The following is a 14,847-nucleotide window of genomic DNA, read 5'->3' as shown; positions in this document are numbered from 1 at the left end:
TTATGGACTATGGGGGCTGAATGACCTAATTTCAGCAAAGCTTACTTAGATCTACTTATATTAGGTAAACCTTTCAAAATTTAATTGTAATCTTATCCATATTGAGTTTGAGAACTGATAGCAAATAACAAAAAAAAAAAGTACCAAAGCTTTATAAAGGCACGTAGCTTCTCAGCAAAGGGTTGGAAGTCTAAAAATACCCGCGCAGTTGTTTACATGTGGTCTCCAGGTCAATATTTGTAAAGTGTTTTCTGATTAGTTTAAACCACATGAAGACGTATCTTTAAACCAATGAAAACATTTGTTTTATTTGTTTTCAGCTTTTTTTCATGGAACATAGATTTTTTTTCCTCATGTATTGGGGTTAAAAAAAATATTGAAAACGGACCAAAAATAAAAAAGTTATAAAAATTTTTAAATTAGCATACTAATTAGGTGACATATAAATGTCTAGTATACAAAATATTAAAAAAAATATTTAAAATACTTCCACTTTGAATTTTGACATGCTTTATACTCCAAATTGTTCAGAAATGAATACTGTATAATATTCAGTTATAAAAAAAAATCTAAAATTTTGACCCATAGGTGGTTTAAGCTGTCCTTAATTAGGACCTCTTTAAAAAAGTATCTATCGTCCACTTTCATAAGTAGTTTTTTTTTTTTTACTACAGAACCACATTCGTACAATGGCGCATTCACAATATATTGCAGAGTCAGCATGAATAAGTGATATTGGATTTTAGAAGTGATATTGGATTTTAGTACTAAAAGGTTCTGGGTGGAATCTGGACACGGTTTTCGAAAACGGATCTAACAATTGTCCTAGAACTTTGACACTTGCTGTATCTTGTTGGGAAAAGAGTTGACCGTTCTAATTTTTCAAAGAAAAAAAACATTTAAATTTGGCCAGAGAACTAGAAAATATTTATATTAATTCTTGAATGAACCATATGTTTTAGGGTGTACGTGCATTGTTACAACTTTCCTATTATATATCTACTTATAACTCTCTGATAACTACCTTCTTGATTCGTCTAGGTGTCCCGAGGTTCCGCTGTAATTATCGAATAAAACAATTAAACAACTTGATCAATACACAGAAACTTTAATGAACTTTTCGGCACATATCACACAATGCACTCTCTACTTTTGACAACAAACACACTTCCGGTGATTCGCTCATTTGTAAAAATAGATTATACATACATACACAAATTCACCCGTGACATGCATTCATTCAAGAGTTTAATAAATTAATGTTATGGAAAATTGTGCGCATCTTCTTCTAAGTCTAGATTTAAAGGTCTGTCTGTCCGACCATATTCTTAACACATAAGCATAAGAAAACGGCTTTAGTTTTTTTGTCAAAACGTTTTTTTATTGTATTACTAAATTAAGTAATATCTGTCATACTAAATACCTACATTTAAAATAAAATTTTACTTTTTAAAAGAAAGAGAAAAACTCTATGCATATAAGTAGAATATAATTTAAAACATCAATAAATAAGTAGTGTTTCGTATTATACACGTGAACTGAACTGCAGCATTCTCAAACCAAAGGGAAAAGTGTTTTTTTTAAAGAAAAGTTTTATTTTGTTGAGGCTTTGAATAAGAGATTATAACAATTATAGAGGCATCTCACTGCTTAGCATAGTTGGAAAGGCTTTTGCTAAAGTATTACTGAAGCGATTACAGATCTTGGCAGAACGTGTTTATCCAGAGTCGCAGTGTGGCTTTAGGGCAGGTACATCTACAACAGATATGATTTTCTCTTTGTGGCAGCTACAGGAGAAGAGCAGTGAACAAAAGCAGCCCCTCTTCATAGCATTTATTAATTAGACCAAGACTTTTGACCTTGTTAGCAGAAGCGGCCTGTTTGCAGTACTACAGAGAATTGGCTGTCCAAATAAGTTAAGGAAACTAGTGTCAGCTTTTCACGAAAACATGCAGGGCACTGTACAGTTTGAAAGTTCCTCCTCCAGGTCATTCTCCATCAAGAGCGGTGTAAAACAAGAATGTGTTCTGGCTCCAACACTATTTGGCATCTTCTTCTCAGTCGTACTAACCAGCGCTTTTAAATTCATAGAAGATGGAAATATATATCCACAGTAGATCCGATGGAAGTCTTTTTAACCTGGCATGTCTTAAAGCCAAAACGAAAAGACGACGTATCTTGATTAGAGAGCTGCTGTTCGCCGATGACGCGGCACTCGTATCTCATTCACAAGGAGGTCTACAAAAGCTAGTGAATGCCTTGGCAGCTGCTTGTCAAGAGTTTAGCCTTACAATAAGTCTCTCCAAGACCGAAATCCTGGCACAAGACGTCGCAGAAATACCTGTGATACATATTGGGAACCACCTATATAGGGTCAACAATTGCCAGTAACCTAGTGTAACAACATTTAGATGGTACGATGTGTTGTCATGCCGGGGATTTTACTTGAATTCAATAGTTAACAAAATTGACGATCTAGATTCACAAATTAACGATTCTTTGATAAAACAAAACACTGGAACTTTATTTGAATACAACGTAAGTACAGTTTATGTACAAATTACAAATCAATGAGCATGAAACATATTACAAAGGCTTTTCAAACAGAGCTCCTAGAAACGTGACTGACTACAAAGGCATTATTTTATCGACTGACTTTTACTTTCTTACTACCGCCAATTCTCTGGCGCTAACTCTTTTCAAAAATGTCTTTGTTTAAATTCAAATCAACCAATAGATTTCAAACATACTAATTACGTCCCTTGGGTAAATCCTGACTTGGATGTCAAGTGTCTAAATTTGAGGATTAAATCCCGAGACTCATGTCGAGGGCTTATATTACTTTCAAAAGTGAAATGTACAAACAATTCTATAATGTAATCTGTGACACCTAGATTTAGACATCGTGCTGACAAAAGGAATAGGAAAAACTACTACAGCATTAGCAAAACTCTCCAAGCGCGTCTGGGAAAATGCTAAATTGACCACAACAACCAAATTCTTAAGTCTAAAATGCCAGTGTTGTGTGCATTCTTCTTTATGGCAGTGAAAGCTGGTCAACATACATGTATCAAGAGCACAGATTGAATAGTTTCCATTTGCGCTGCCTGAGACACATAATTCGAATCTCTTGGAGGGACCATATCTCCAATCAAGAAGGTTTGAGATTGGCCAATATGATGAACAGCATGTATGCTCTCCTGACACAAAGAAGATTACGATAGCTTGGCATGTCACCCTCGTGCCAGATGGTAGAATCCCGAAAGATGTCTTATATGCTGAGCTTGTGGAGGGAGGCAGACCCAAGGGCCGCCCAAGACTAACCTAAGAGCCAAAGACATCAACGATAGTATGTGGGAAGAAATAGCCAAATACCGGAGTGCATGGAGACAGACTGTGCGTGCTGGGACGATCCGCGCTAAGAGCAAAAAAAAACAAAACAAAGCGGCCTTAATCAAGAGGAAAAAAAAAGAAAGCTGCCTTATCAGCTAGTCCTGAATCAGATGCATACACATGCACGAATTGTGGCAAAGTTTGCCGCTCTAGAATTGGCCTGATTAGTCACACCAGATTCTGCCCCGTCTCAAGACGAAACCAAAACCAGTGACTCATCTGGGCGCATCCATTGCCTTCCGAGACAAAAAGGAGCCATACCGATATGTTCTTGAGCACATATAAATATTAACAATGTAATAATAATAACATTAATAAATCTCCGTATTCTGTGGTATCAATCGTTAGTCGAACTAAGAATTCAACTTTATCGGCAACACTTTCGACACAAGCACGTCTCTTCTTTTTGTATCGACGGAGATTGGGTTGTAGTTGTTGATAGTTTGTTGTTCATAGTTTCTGATATTATTTCTGAAAATATTGAAACCTGCCTTTTTACCTCCATCAACAGACCACTTCAGGGCCGATTTGGAGTTTGTGTTTCCACACAAACTGTCTTTGTAACCTTGTTAATAAGTACTTTTTGTTTTTCATTTTTTCCATGTCCAAAATTTCTAGAGATTTATCCAATTTGTTTTTGCCATATCTGTAACACTGACTTAATGATTGATTCACTCATCGCTAATTTTACTACTTCAAATGGATTTTAAAAAAAAATTGAACCACCTATTATTAGCCATGCACATGAACCAACTCAGCACATTCAAACGACCTCCGGTAAATTTGAACTACTCTCTCTTGTTTGCTATTCTTTTTCTAAATACGTGTTCATAAAAGGCAAACTACATTGCTGGAATGATTTCTCTGTACATAGTGTAACAACTTAAGGGAGGCAACTCAACGATATACAGATGTTTTATCTCAGGAGGGCATCACAAGCACACAGAACAATGTGTTTTGAGCACAGCCTCTTTATCAGCTCCGTTATCTTCTTTGATGTCAACATCCCGTTCTAGTCTAGTTCTTAGCAGTGCACCTTTCTCAGAACGAGATGTCTGTGCGCATCACAGGGGTAAAAATTTGACTAACATAATATTTTAAACCAAGAAAGGATTATTACATAAAAATTACATGTATTATACTATTCCAATATTCTTACCTTCACAGTAACTTCCGAAAAGTTTCCGCTGCATTTTCCGTCTTTAGGAGATTGAAAACATAAAATAGCTGCCAGCTTAATAGCCACACTACTGTTTCCAGCGTAAACATTGGCATTGCAGGAACTGGAGTCCAACCCATTGACAACAACTCGAAAGGACAAGTATACAAATAATAATACTCCATTAAAGACGAATCCCATTTCAACGCAGCAAAGATTGGCCACCACTGGGTTGCTTTTACTGGGGTATTCAAATCATTCTTGATATAATCAAGTCTTCATTCTGTAATATAAACAAACGCTAAATGTATTTATTTAATTTCTCGCCGAGCAATATTATCAATCAATCAATCTCTCTCTCTCTCTTTCTCTCTCTCTCTTTCTCTCTCTCTCTCTGTATATATATATAATATATATATATATATATATATATATATATATATATATATACTTATATGTTATTTTAAGGATCTCGTTCCTGGTGGATCTATTTATTAAGTAACATTTTCATTGGCCATTGGTCGACTAGTGTTTCTTTTAACTAGCAAAAAGATGAAGTCACTTTTTTACTTTAGATTTTCAGAACTCCCCTGATAAACGCTGAACCTTTCTGTGTCTGTGTACAACTACTTGTAACTGAAACAGTTAGATCTGTACAATAACAAGAACGTATAGCGCTAATTCGATTTGCTTTTTTTTTTACATTTACTTAATTAGTGTCCTGTTTGAAATATGGCTTCAGCTTGATGGCTCTGCTTTCAAAAAGATAATATGGTATGTCACTCTTAGGCCAATGGTTTTTTGTGAGAACCGGAGACTAAACTCTATAAATAGATCTATATCTCGGATTCACATTAGTAGGGTTTTTTTTTTCCTTGAGGGAATTTGTTTTCTGGTTTTCATCCTTAAACTTTGGTATGTTATCTCTTGTCCCATTGGTTAAGGTTTTATTACCGTTTTATTAATCATAATTAAATAATATAATAATTTCTTTATTTAATTATAATAGTAAAGTTAAGGTTTTCCTGTCTAATCATAATATGAAAGATCTTCCTTTTAAAAGCCTATCTTTCAATGTAATTCTATCAGTTGTTTCTAGTCATATTCTAGTCTAGAAGTTGCGTATAAAGTATGCAACACAAAAACGTCTTGTTCTATCGGTTCGAAGAATGAAAGTCATTGCAGTGCTTTAACCAATTGTTATTCACATTTGTATTTCGCTTTTGTCCTTGACTTTGAATCCCTTTAGTTCCTCTAACACGGAATGTCCAGCACTGCTCTCGCGGGCCGCATGCGGCTTGCCGCCACTTTGGTAGTGGCCCACTTTGCCACCTCCATAATTATCAAAAATAATGTTAAGTTATGAAGCGTTTAACAGTCACCACTACTATTCAGGTAAAATATGTACTGCAATAAATAAATAAATAAAACATAATAATCAACTTCGTTGAACTTATTAAGTATTGTTTTATGATCAGATTTTTGGAAACAAATGTTTGAAAATTTATTTTAATCACATCATAAATAAGCCAATATGTTAGAGATTGTTTGTAAAATGTTTCGGATGTTCCTTCAGATTCTTTAGATAATTACAGCCTACCCCAAACCTCCCTCAGGATTATTAGTGATTATCAGTGATTAATATTGTAATTTTATTTTATTTTAATGACTACTAGGCCCCCTGTATATCTAGTTTATTCAGTACTGTCTGTACAAGACAATTTACACTAGTTTACTGACAATTTAATTTCCCAGAATGATGAAGAATCAGTAACCGCAGCAGCCAACAACTGCTACTGAAAGAACAATTAAGGACGAAAATAGATCGTTTCAAGAAAGATGGGAGTTAAATAATTTCTGCACGTCAGTATCAAATAAGATTCACTGCTTAATATGCGATTCCTAATCGCTAATCACAAAAGCATATAATGCTTACACCTGGAAAATGAGGGATGACAAGCTATTTGAATTGAAAACTAGTTTAAAAAGGCAACATACAGTATTGGTTAAACTGAACAACGAGAGTGGGTGTGCAGCGAAAGCCAGCTACATTTTATCACATTTAATTGCAAGCCATACCAAATCATTTAGTGAAGGTGATTTCATTAAGAAGTATGTCGTTAAACCTGCCGAAGTAATTTGTCCAGAAAAGGGGAAAGCATTAAAAAAATAACGTTAATTATGAACTAAGTGACAGATTCAGTCAGCTTACGTGAACAATTAAAGAACTAAATAAGTCAATAATTCATTAAGTCAGCTGATGTAACGGACCTAGCACAGTTGGTTATACTCATAAGGGCCTGTGATAGGAATTTAGAGATGTACGAGGGACTACTTGAGCTCTTTTCTATGCATTACACCACAACAAGTGAGGATGTTTTTCAGATATTAAAGGGAATTTCGCAGCATAATTTACATATATCCATAATATATATGTATATTGTTGTAACTCTAAGGTAGGCACCTAACGAAAGGCAGGAGGTAACAATAAACAAGGTATTTATTTACAGTACAAACAGGCATGGACTTCAGCTATTAAGTCCCAGAATGTCCTATCTCAAGTGACACCAGTTCTTTGCTACCTAAGTATCAATACAGAACACTGACATACTTCCCAGTGCTGCCCCAGGTCCTCAACACAGTTCATAGATAGCACAAAGGACGTTCTCTCGAGTCAAGACAGCTTAGACTTCCATAACTTTAGCCGGATCCACATCAGTCCTTCTTTCTGTCTAAACATGTCTTCTCCTACTTGTGTTGAATAACGCTCTGATGCACACCATCAGTGTGGCTCGGGAGCGGAGTTACAACATTGTCCCCTTCCCAGCTCGACATAGTAGCCATCTGTTCGTCTGTCTTGTTTAGCAGATCATATATCGGTTCATCAGTCTTGCCGAGCATGGTACACATCGATTCACATGTCTTGCTCGTAGTGGTATTCATAACAGGTACAGCAATAGCTTCAGCCACAAAGCAGACTTCTTCTCTTTCTTCCACTGCGTCGACCCTCTGATTCATCTGTTTGTCAATGTTGGTGATTCTCTCCTCCACAGCATGTATGCGTTGGCTAATAGCTAATAACTCGGTTTTGATTACCGATTTTATGTCATCTGTCTTGTCATTGGCGTTTCCTAGCCCTGAGTTCAACTGTTCTCGCATAAACTCAATATTTTCGAGCACAGCTCCCATCTGTTCTTGCTGAAAACCCATCTTTTCAAGTACAGCTGCCATCTGTTGTTGCATATCTTCCATATCTGGTTCGACGTCAAACAGGCATGTCTCGGGATCCTCCCCTTCATCAACCAGGTTCTGTCGAAGACTAGCTCTCATCTTTTCTTTGGCACAGAAGATCCTCAGCACTTCTGACACCAATTGTAGGTAAAAATAAAGAAGGTATTTATTTACAGTACCAACAGGCATGGACTTCGGCCATTAAGTCCCAGAATCTCCTATCTCAAGTGACACCAGTTCTTTGCTACCTAAGTATCAATACAGACCACTGACACACTTCTCAGTGCCGCCCCAGGTCCTCAACACAGTTCATAGATAGCACAAAGGATGTTCTCTCGAGTCAAGACAGCTTAGACTTCCATCACTTTAGCCGGATCCACAACAGTCCTTCTTTCTGTCTAAACATGTCTTCTACTCCTTGTGTTGAATGGCGCTCTGATGCGCACCATCAGTGTGGCACGGGAGCGGAGTTACAACATTATATATATATATATATACAGTGTTTTTTTGTAAAGAAATTTATTCTGGTACTTAGTGACGGATTGCCTAACTTCTAACTTTTAACTACTTATAAATTAATAATAAACGTTAAATACAAGAAAAGTAATAATTAAATCTCCACACTAGAAATGGTGCCGTTACGCCGTAAGGGTGCGTACCGTCACAAAAAACAACAACAACAACACTGTGTATATATATATATAAATAGATAGATAGATTGAAGTCTCGTCTTCAAGACCGAAGATTAATGAGGAATGCAGTATCTTCCTTGATTACGCAGCCCAGCTGTGACCTACATATTTTGCCACAATCAAAGCAGGCATAATAATTGTCTGTCGGTGGTCGATTTAGCAAGCAAAGTTACGACTGTGGATAAGCCAATTCTCCCGTAGAGAAGTTTGAGTTACCTCTGTGTCATAGGAGCAATGGCAAGATAAATATTCAACAATCTATTTATTGACCATATCGAGAGTAATTTTAAAGGTTTCAAACAACAGGATTTTTTTCTGTCTGCTAATCTGCTCTCTCGCAATCCAAGGGGATCACTGGATGCTGTGAAGACAAACTTAAGAATACTAAAAAGAAGTTGAGGCAACTAGATGCGAATTTGAAAAGAAACAAAGATTCTGGGACTTCGGAGCAATGGAAATATTTACAGCATGCGTTTCTGAAGTGGAAGTACTTATAGCTTCAATTAATTTAACTTCTATCTAGTAATCTTCTCAAATAGTTTTTAACGTCACAAAACTAGAGATCTACAATGGGCTTGTCTAAATCCAGTTGTCCTAATGTACATTCTTATGTTAAGAGAATGTATGCAATGTTTGCATCTTCATTTATTTGTAATGAACTTTAAACAAAATCTTTGTTTGAAATAGATGATGGAGAAACACCTCAGTTCACTCATGAACACCTCAGTTCACTCATGAACACCTCAGTTCACTCATGAACACTATCTATGTCCCAATCAGAACCAAATAGTTTCGAACTATTAGCAAATCACTCGCGTTTAATTGGTATAAATAGACTGCATTTGGATAGTACATCTAATAGGCCTTTTAAATGAAGTATTTTGAAAACAAAAATGTTCCTTTCAAGTTTTTAGCCCGCTCCTAAAAAAAATTACCCATCACTACCCTAGACACAATATGACCGATTCTAATTAAATATCTAATTCTTTATACAGGGTCACAGTCACATCGCAATAAATTTACTATTTCGGTTATTAGGATGCGCAGCTTTGTATCGTTACAACACACAAGCTATTAGTTAACATTAGTTAGTATCTGAGATGAGTTACAACGTGCCTATGTATATATATATATATATATATATATACATATATATATATATATATATATATATATATATATATTTATTTATTTCCAACATTTTTGTATTAGCTTACAAAAGTTTGTACTACTTGAATTGTATTTTTCATAGCTCAGTGATACCCAATGTAACTCTTTAGCCCTTGACCTATATTCAATAGATAGGATATGTAATTCTTGAGAGATTAGGGGCACAACATGGCCTCAATTGTGCCGATGAGCCCAATATCCAAAATATCATGAAAATAGTGGAGTATTGTTTGCTCCTTTCTTAATTCTTTGGACAAATTAGTTGGTACTGTTTTTTTTTATTTTTTAACATGTGGCATGGGTTTGAGTGACTAATTTCTTCGGCTATTATATCGGCCTGGTTTTAAATCTTAATGGGGCTAGGTGTGTATTTGTTGTTGTTGTTTTTTTTAAGAACCATTTAGTCAGCACATATTCACCAAATAGATTGTACCAAGACAGTAGTAGCCTTTAATAATTGCTATAGAAAAATGAAAACTACAAATTGAACAGTCTACAGCACACACATATCTATAAACATACCTTATGTTTTAAATGCATCATAAATGTACGTATATCCGACCGCTTTCTACCCCTCTAGACCAGGGATATGCCTGAATTCCCGAACTCTGTTTGTGTGTCTGCGTGGTGAAAAGGAAGTGTGTACTGTTTAAGATACTAAGAAATGAATTTATTTCAACGTGTTTAATGGCCATTGCTACCTGTTCTACACCTGACAACAAGGACATGGAACAGAGAGAGGGGGAGGGGAAATATGTCGGTGTGAAGTCAAGTGTTGCTGACATACTTTTCAACAGGATATGTATATGAAATACTAGCAGGGAAGGGAGAAATCAAAATACCTGCATGCTTGCCATTATACTATACTCTAGTACAAGCAATAAGTTTGATCTCTCTCTCTCTCTCTCTTTCTCTCTCTCTCTCTCTCTCTAGAAAGAGAGATATGTAAATCTTTGTCGAGGAACTCAAGAAAGCTAGTTGGAAAAGATGATGATTTTTATTGACAGTGAATATGAAAGATATGAGAATACCGCAAACAAACATCAAAGGTGACAGTAGTCTTGATCTTAGGCCCTTTACCTGCAGTCTACAGGGGCCGCCTCTGTCACGCAGGTATCTCTACTGTCACCGTTGCTATCCCAAAACACTAGGAATGTCTCCCATTGCTTCGCACACACAATAAAGCACCGCTCTTGGTTCCCTCACCTTTCTACGATCTCGTCCTCTGGAGATGATTCTTCTCGTGTTGTTGCTGGACAGAGCATAAAAAACAACCTTAGCACTTCTACTGTGATTCAGCAGCAGAGTTTTATCATTGCCCTGTTCTTTAATCTATTGGTCCCGAACAAAGTCTGGTGAGTTGATCACTGAAGGTGGGGGTGATTGATAGTTTATTTAAAATGGGACTGTTCATGTATAGAAGAAAAAAAATATTTTACTATATTTACTTTTAAAGGAGACAAAAACACCACCACAAAGTATTCGTCATTTCAATGAACTACTTGATCTATTTAGAAGGCATTGGTTTAAAGACGAACAAAGTTCCTGCCACTTTTGAGATGCACATGTCAATGTACAAATTGTCGGGAAATGAAATGCAACTCTCTGCAATGATTGCTTTGAGATCTTTCTTAATATATAGCGATACGATTTGGACAAATATTCAGTGCATACTTAATAATAATACTGATCTATATTATCCATAAGGAAATTCGTCTTACTTGTGTTTTTATAGAATCAGGTAATAAAAAGCATTTCTGCTCTATCAGGGAGGGTCTCATCAGGTTTAATTAGGGAATTGACTTTAATGTTTTTAATTAACCATATTTCTCACCAACAGGCTAATACAGTAATAAACACCTTTAACGCAGAATAAACAACTTCAAACGTCAAATGACTGATATGGCATAAATGGCTAAGTTTTAATGATACAGGTAACAAGATCACAAAAAGAAGCATACATATTTAGTATCAAGTATGACCATATGGCCCGTACACATACGGTCAGTTACATGTTACGGGTACATCTAACACACTTCACCATACAACACGAGCTTCTAAATAGCTCTACACAAACCAAGGCTTGGAACACACTGTCCAAAACATGGCTCCCTGTAAACATACAGCAAAGAAGATCTAGTGATGCTTCTCAAATAAAACTTTGGCGTCGACACGCATACCAAAAAATCACGCACCAAAGTGAAACTCACCAAATTGTCGTGTGACGAATACAATTGCCTACATGACTGTGTACTAAGGGTTACCAGACTTCCGGCAAAATGTGGACATGTTCTCCTTCTTGGCGTCGTGTTCTCCGCTACACTGGCATTAAAGTTAGATGTGATAATTCCCAGCTTTTCAATTTAAAGTTTACTTTGTCTTTTGTTTCCTTTGTAAGGCTTTGTTGTTATTTTGTTTTTGTAATTGTTATTTTTATTTTCTAGCTGTGTGATAACCCTCTAGCTGTCTGGTGACACTTTGTGTACTTAAATTATTATCGTACTTATTGGCACACGAAAGGATAGGAGATTTAAATATAAACAAAAATGTATCTATACTTTGTATATATTCCTTTTTCTTCCGCAGAAATATATATATATTGTAAAATGAGATTGTTTGTAAAATGTTTCGGATGTTCCTTCAGATTCTAAAGATAATTACTTCCTAGCCCAAACCACCCGCAGGATGCCGGAGAATGACAGTGGTCAAGGTTCAAACCCAGGACCTTAGTGACCACCGAACGTCAGTCCAGAGCGCATACCACACAACCAGGCAGCCTTGCTGATGAAGGACCTAGGACGTATTGAATTAGGTAGGTTCCATAATCGATGAATTGACTATTTTCTTGTACGATTATCAGTTCTCTCCCATGAACAACACAGTCGAACCTTTTTCTTTTAGAACTCGTATGATAATACATATGAAATTTAGGAACTTAACACGAACCTCATTTACGACCGAACCGAATAAACTTTCCTTTATTTAATCAAACTGAATCATGATTGTGCAATATTCTCTGAAGAAAAAACAACTTAGTTTTCAACGAGATCATTGGACAGCTAGTTTTAACTCTTGGACAATTCTTTTGTTATTGTAATTTGACTGTGTCCTAGACATCGTGTTTATGCATCTTTCAAGCATCATTTTGGGTTATCCTCTTTTGGTATCAAAGCGAATTGTACCAATAAATGTTTGTAAATTAATGATATGGGAGATTCGAAGAAAAAAAATTAGATTCTGAAAATGTAAAAACTGTCAGGAAAACGAAGAAAATGAGGCGCTAAGGGCTGCAGTGATAGAAGAAATGTGTCATGAAAATAAGATTGCATTTGAAGCCGTCACCCTTTTCGTATGAAAATTATAAAAAATCTCAATTTAAAACTAAAGATAGATGGGCAGAGTTCTAAATGTTTTCAATTTCCGCCGGCATATCTCAACTCTCGCTACTTATTCGAGGTACGTAAAGCAATTTTAAAATCACAGAAGTTAATGTTGCTATGAGGCGCGTTCATGGGACCACCACTGGCAAATGCCTGTCCAAAGAAATTTCAGACATCATGGAGGATTATACTATACTGGGTATAAAATCTAGACCACTAAGTAACTAACATTTACTGTCTAGAGCAGTGATTCCCAAAGTGGTCCATATAGACCCCCAGGGGTCTACGAAGACTTCCAAGGGGTCTACGAAAGAGAAAACATACATTGGGGGTCTATTAGATGTCCATGGGGGTCTACGATAGTATATTTCATTTAAGCAGGTCGTGACTTTAATTTTAACTTCAAAATTATTGTAATTCTTTCATACACTAACATATGATTTGTACCCGAGTTAATCTTTTAAATAATTATCCTGCTTTTCAAACGAAATATTGTTGTATCTAATTTAAATACTTATTTAACTAGCTTCATTTTATCGACACGCAACCAATGTTTAAAAAAAATTGTAGACTGTACAGCGCTGATTATTTAAATTGGTATTTATTCCTGGAGGATCATTTGAGACAATGCCTGCACCCTGACAAAATAGATAAAGATTTGAAAAACGTTCAAACACTCAAAGATCAGAATAGACCCACAAAATCTCTCTTCGACACCATATAGAGAAGATAATAGTTTGTGAGCGTCTTACAAAATCTCTTTACATATAGCAAAAAAAAAGAAAAATGCTAAAGGTACAACATTGATTTTACCCTCCATTGTAGTTTTAAGTAACTGTTTTACACAAATCTACATCTGATATTATTAAACGAATTTCTTTAAGCAACAATACAGTTCAAGGTCACATCTGTGGCATGAGTTATAAAATTAAAAGTTTCTTTTGTAATTCTTTCCAAACGACATATATACAGTTTAGGATCAGCGGCGAACAGGCTCTGACAGGGTGTAGCCCTGTGTGCTGCAAACTGCCTAAAGGTCGCCGGCTCCTTATTTTTAACAGGGTTGACCCACGAAACCTTTCCCATGTTCGGGTATAGCTGCAAGGCAGCACAGTTTAAATTCAGTTTTTCTTCTGCTAGGTGGGCTGCAAGCCAAGGCTAATGAAAGACATACAAGAGAAACTGCTCTTTGAGAAAACTGATACAATGATACATAAGGCTAATTAATTAATTGATTGATTACTATTTAATGTTTGAGAACTACTTCATAGAACAACAAATTCCTACATGAAACATATCCGTAGCAACGGATAATAGATGTGCAAAAGAAAAAAAAAAAGATAAAAAAAAACATTTCCAATGTGTTTGGTAATTCCAGTAATAAATATAAAGTGTTATTTTAATTAGATTAAATTTGAATTTTGTAATTAAAAAAACTAGACAGATCTCTATAACCCTATTTGTAGCTTTAAATTATTTTTTCACTCTTTAACTCACTCTTACTCTAGACATTCTACTTCTAGAATGTCTAGATCTAGTCTAGAACTAATGTAAATCTAGTTTTCAGTTGAGATTTATATATCCTAGACTCTAATTAAGTTAATATAACTATTCTAGATCTAATGTAGATATAGATCTAATAGGATTGAATAACTTTAGATCTTACTTAGATCAAAATCAACCTATATAAGTATATAGTATATACGGTTATAGGCCTACTACTATATTATCTATAGTATATACTGTAGTTCTGGAGTCTAGTCAATCTAGATCTAGAGAACCTAATCCAGTTATAATGAATAAATCTCTAATGATATCTATT

At 35.6% G+C, this 14,847-nt stretch overlaps 2 protein-coding genes across 2 annotated transcripts in view; both read right to left on the bottom strand.

The window, feature by feature from the left end:
- LOC106065456 (uncharacterized) overlaps nucleotides 1-10,318 on the bottom strand; it is a 69,736-nt gene extending 59,418 nt beyond the window's left edge. The window contains exons 1-2 of the mRNA XM_056025791.1: nucleotides 10,168-10,318; nucleotides 4,553-4,835 (exon numbers count right to left, since the gene is read on the bottom strand). Of these exons, the coding sequence (XP_055881766.1) occupies nucleotides 4,553-4,753 (201 nt within the window). The 5' untranslated portion in view covers nucleotides 4,754-4,835; nucleotides 10,168-10,318. The remainder of the gene's footprint in view (nucleotides 1-4,552; nucleotides 4,836-10,167) is intronic.
- On the bottom strand, nucleotides 7,051-9,542 carry LOC129925711 (uncharacterized). Its single transcript, XM_056025797.1, has 2 exons — nucleotides 9,238-9,542; nucleotides 7,051-9,197 (listed from the first exon to the last, which is right to left on the bottom strand). The coding sequence occupies exon 2, from the start codon at nucleotides 7,970-7,972 to the stop codon at nucleotides 7,301-7,303; it is 672 nt and encodes a 223-aa protein (XP_055881772.1). The 5' UTR covers nucleotides 7,973-9,197; nucleotides 9,238-9,542; the 3' UTR covers nucleotides 7,051-7,300.
- Nucleotides 10,319-14,847: the final 4,529 nt, after the last annotated feature.

The sequence above is a fragment of the Biomphalaria glabrata genome, chromosome 4, assembly GCF_947242115.1.
Source record: "Biomphalaria glabrata chromosome 4, xgBioGlab47.1, whole genome shotgun sequence".
Taxonomy (NCBI): Eukaryota; Metazoa; Mollusca; class Gastropoda; family Planorbidae; genus Biomphalaria; species Biomphalaria glabrata.
The sequence above is the reverse complement of the archived record's forward strand: the minus strand, read 5'-3'. Positions and strand labels throughout refer to the sequence as shown.

What these genes read in the sequence shown, in the direction of transcription:
- LOC129925711 (XM_056025797.1), bottom strand. Translation starts at nt 7,972, where the DNA reads ATGCCTGTTGGTACTGTAAATAAATACCTTCTTTATTTTTACCTACAA.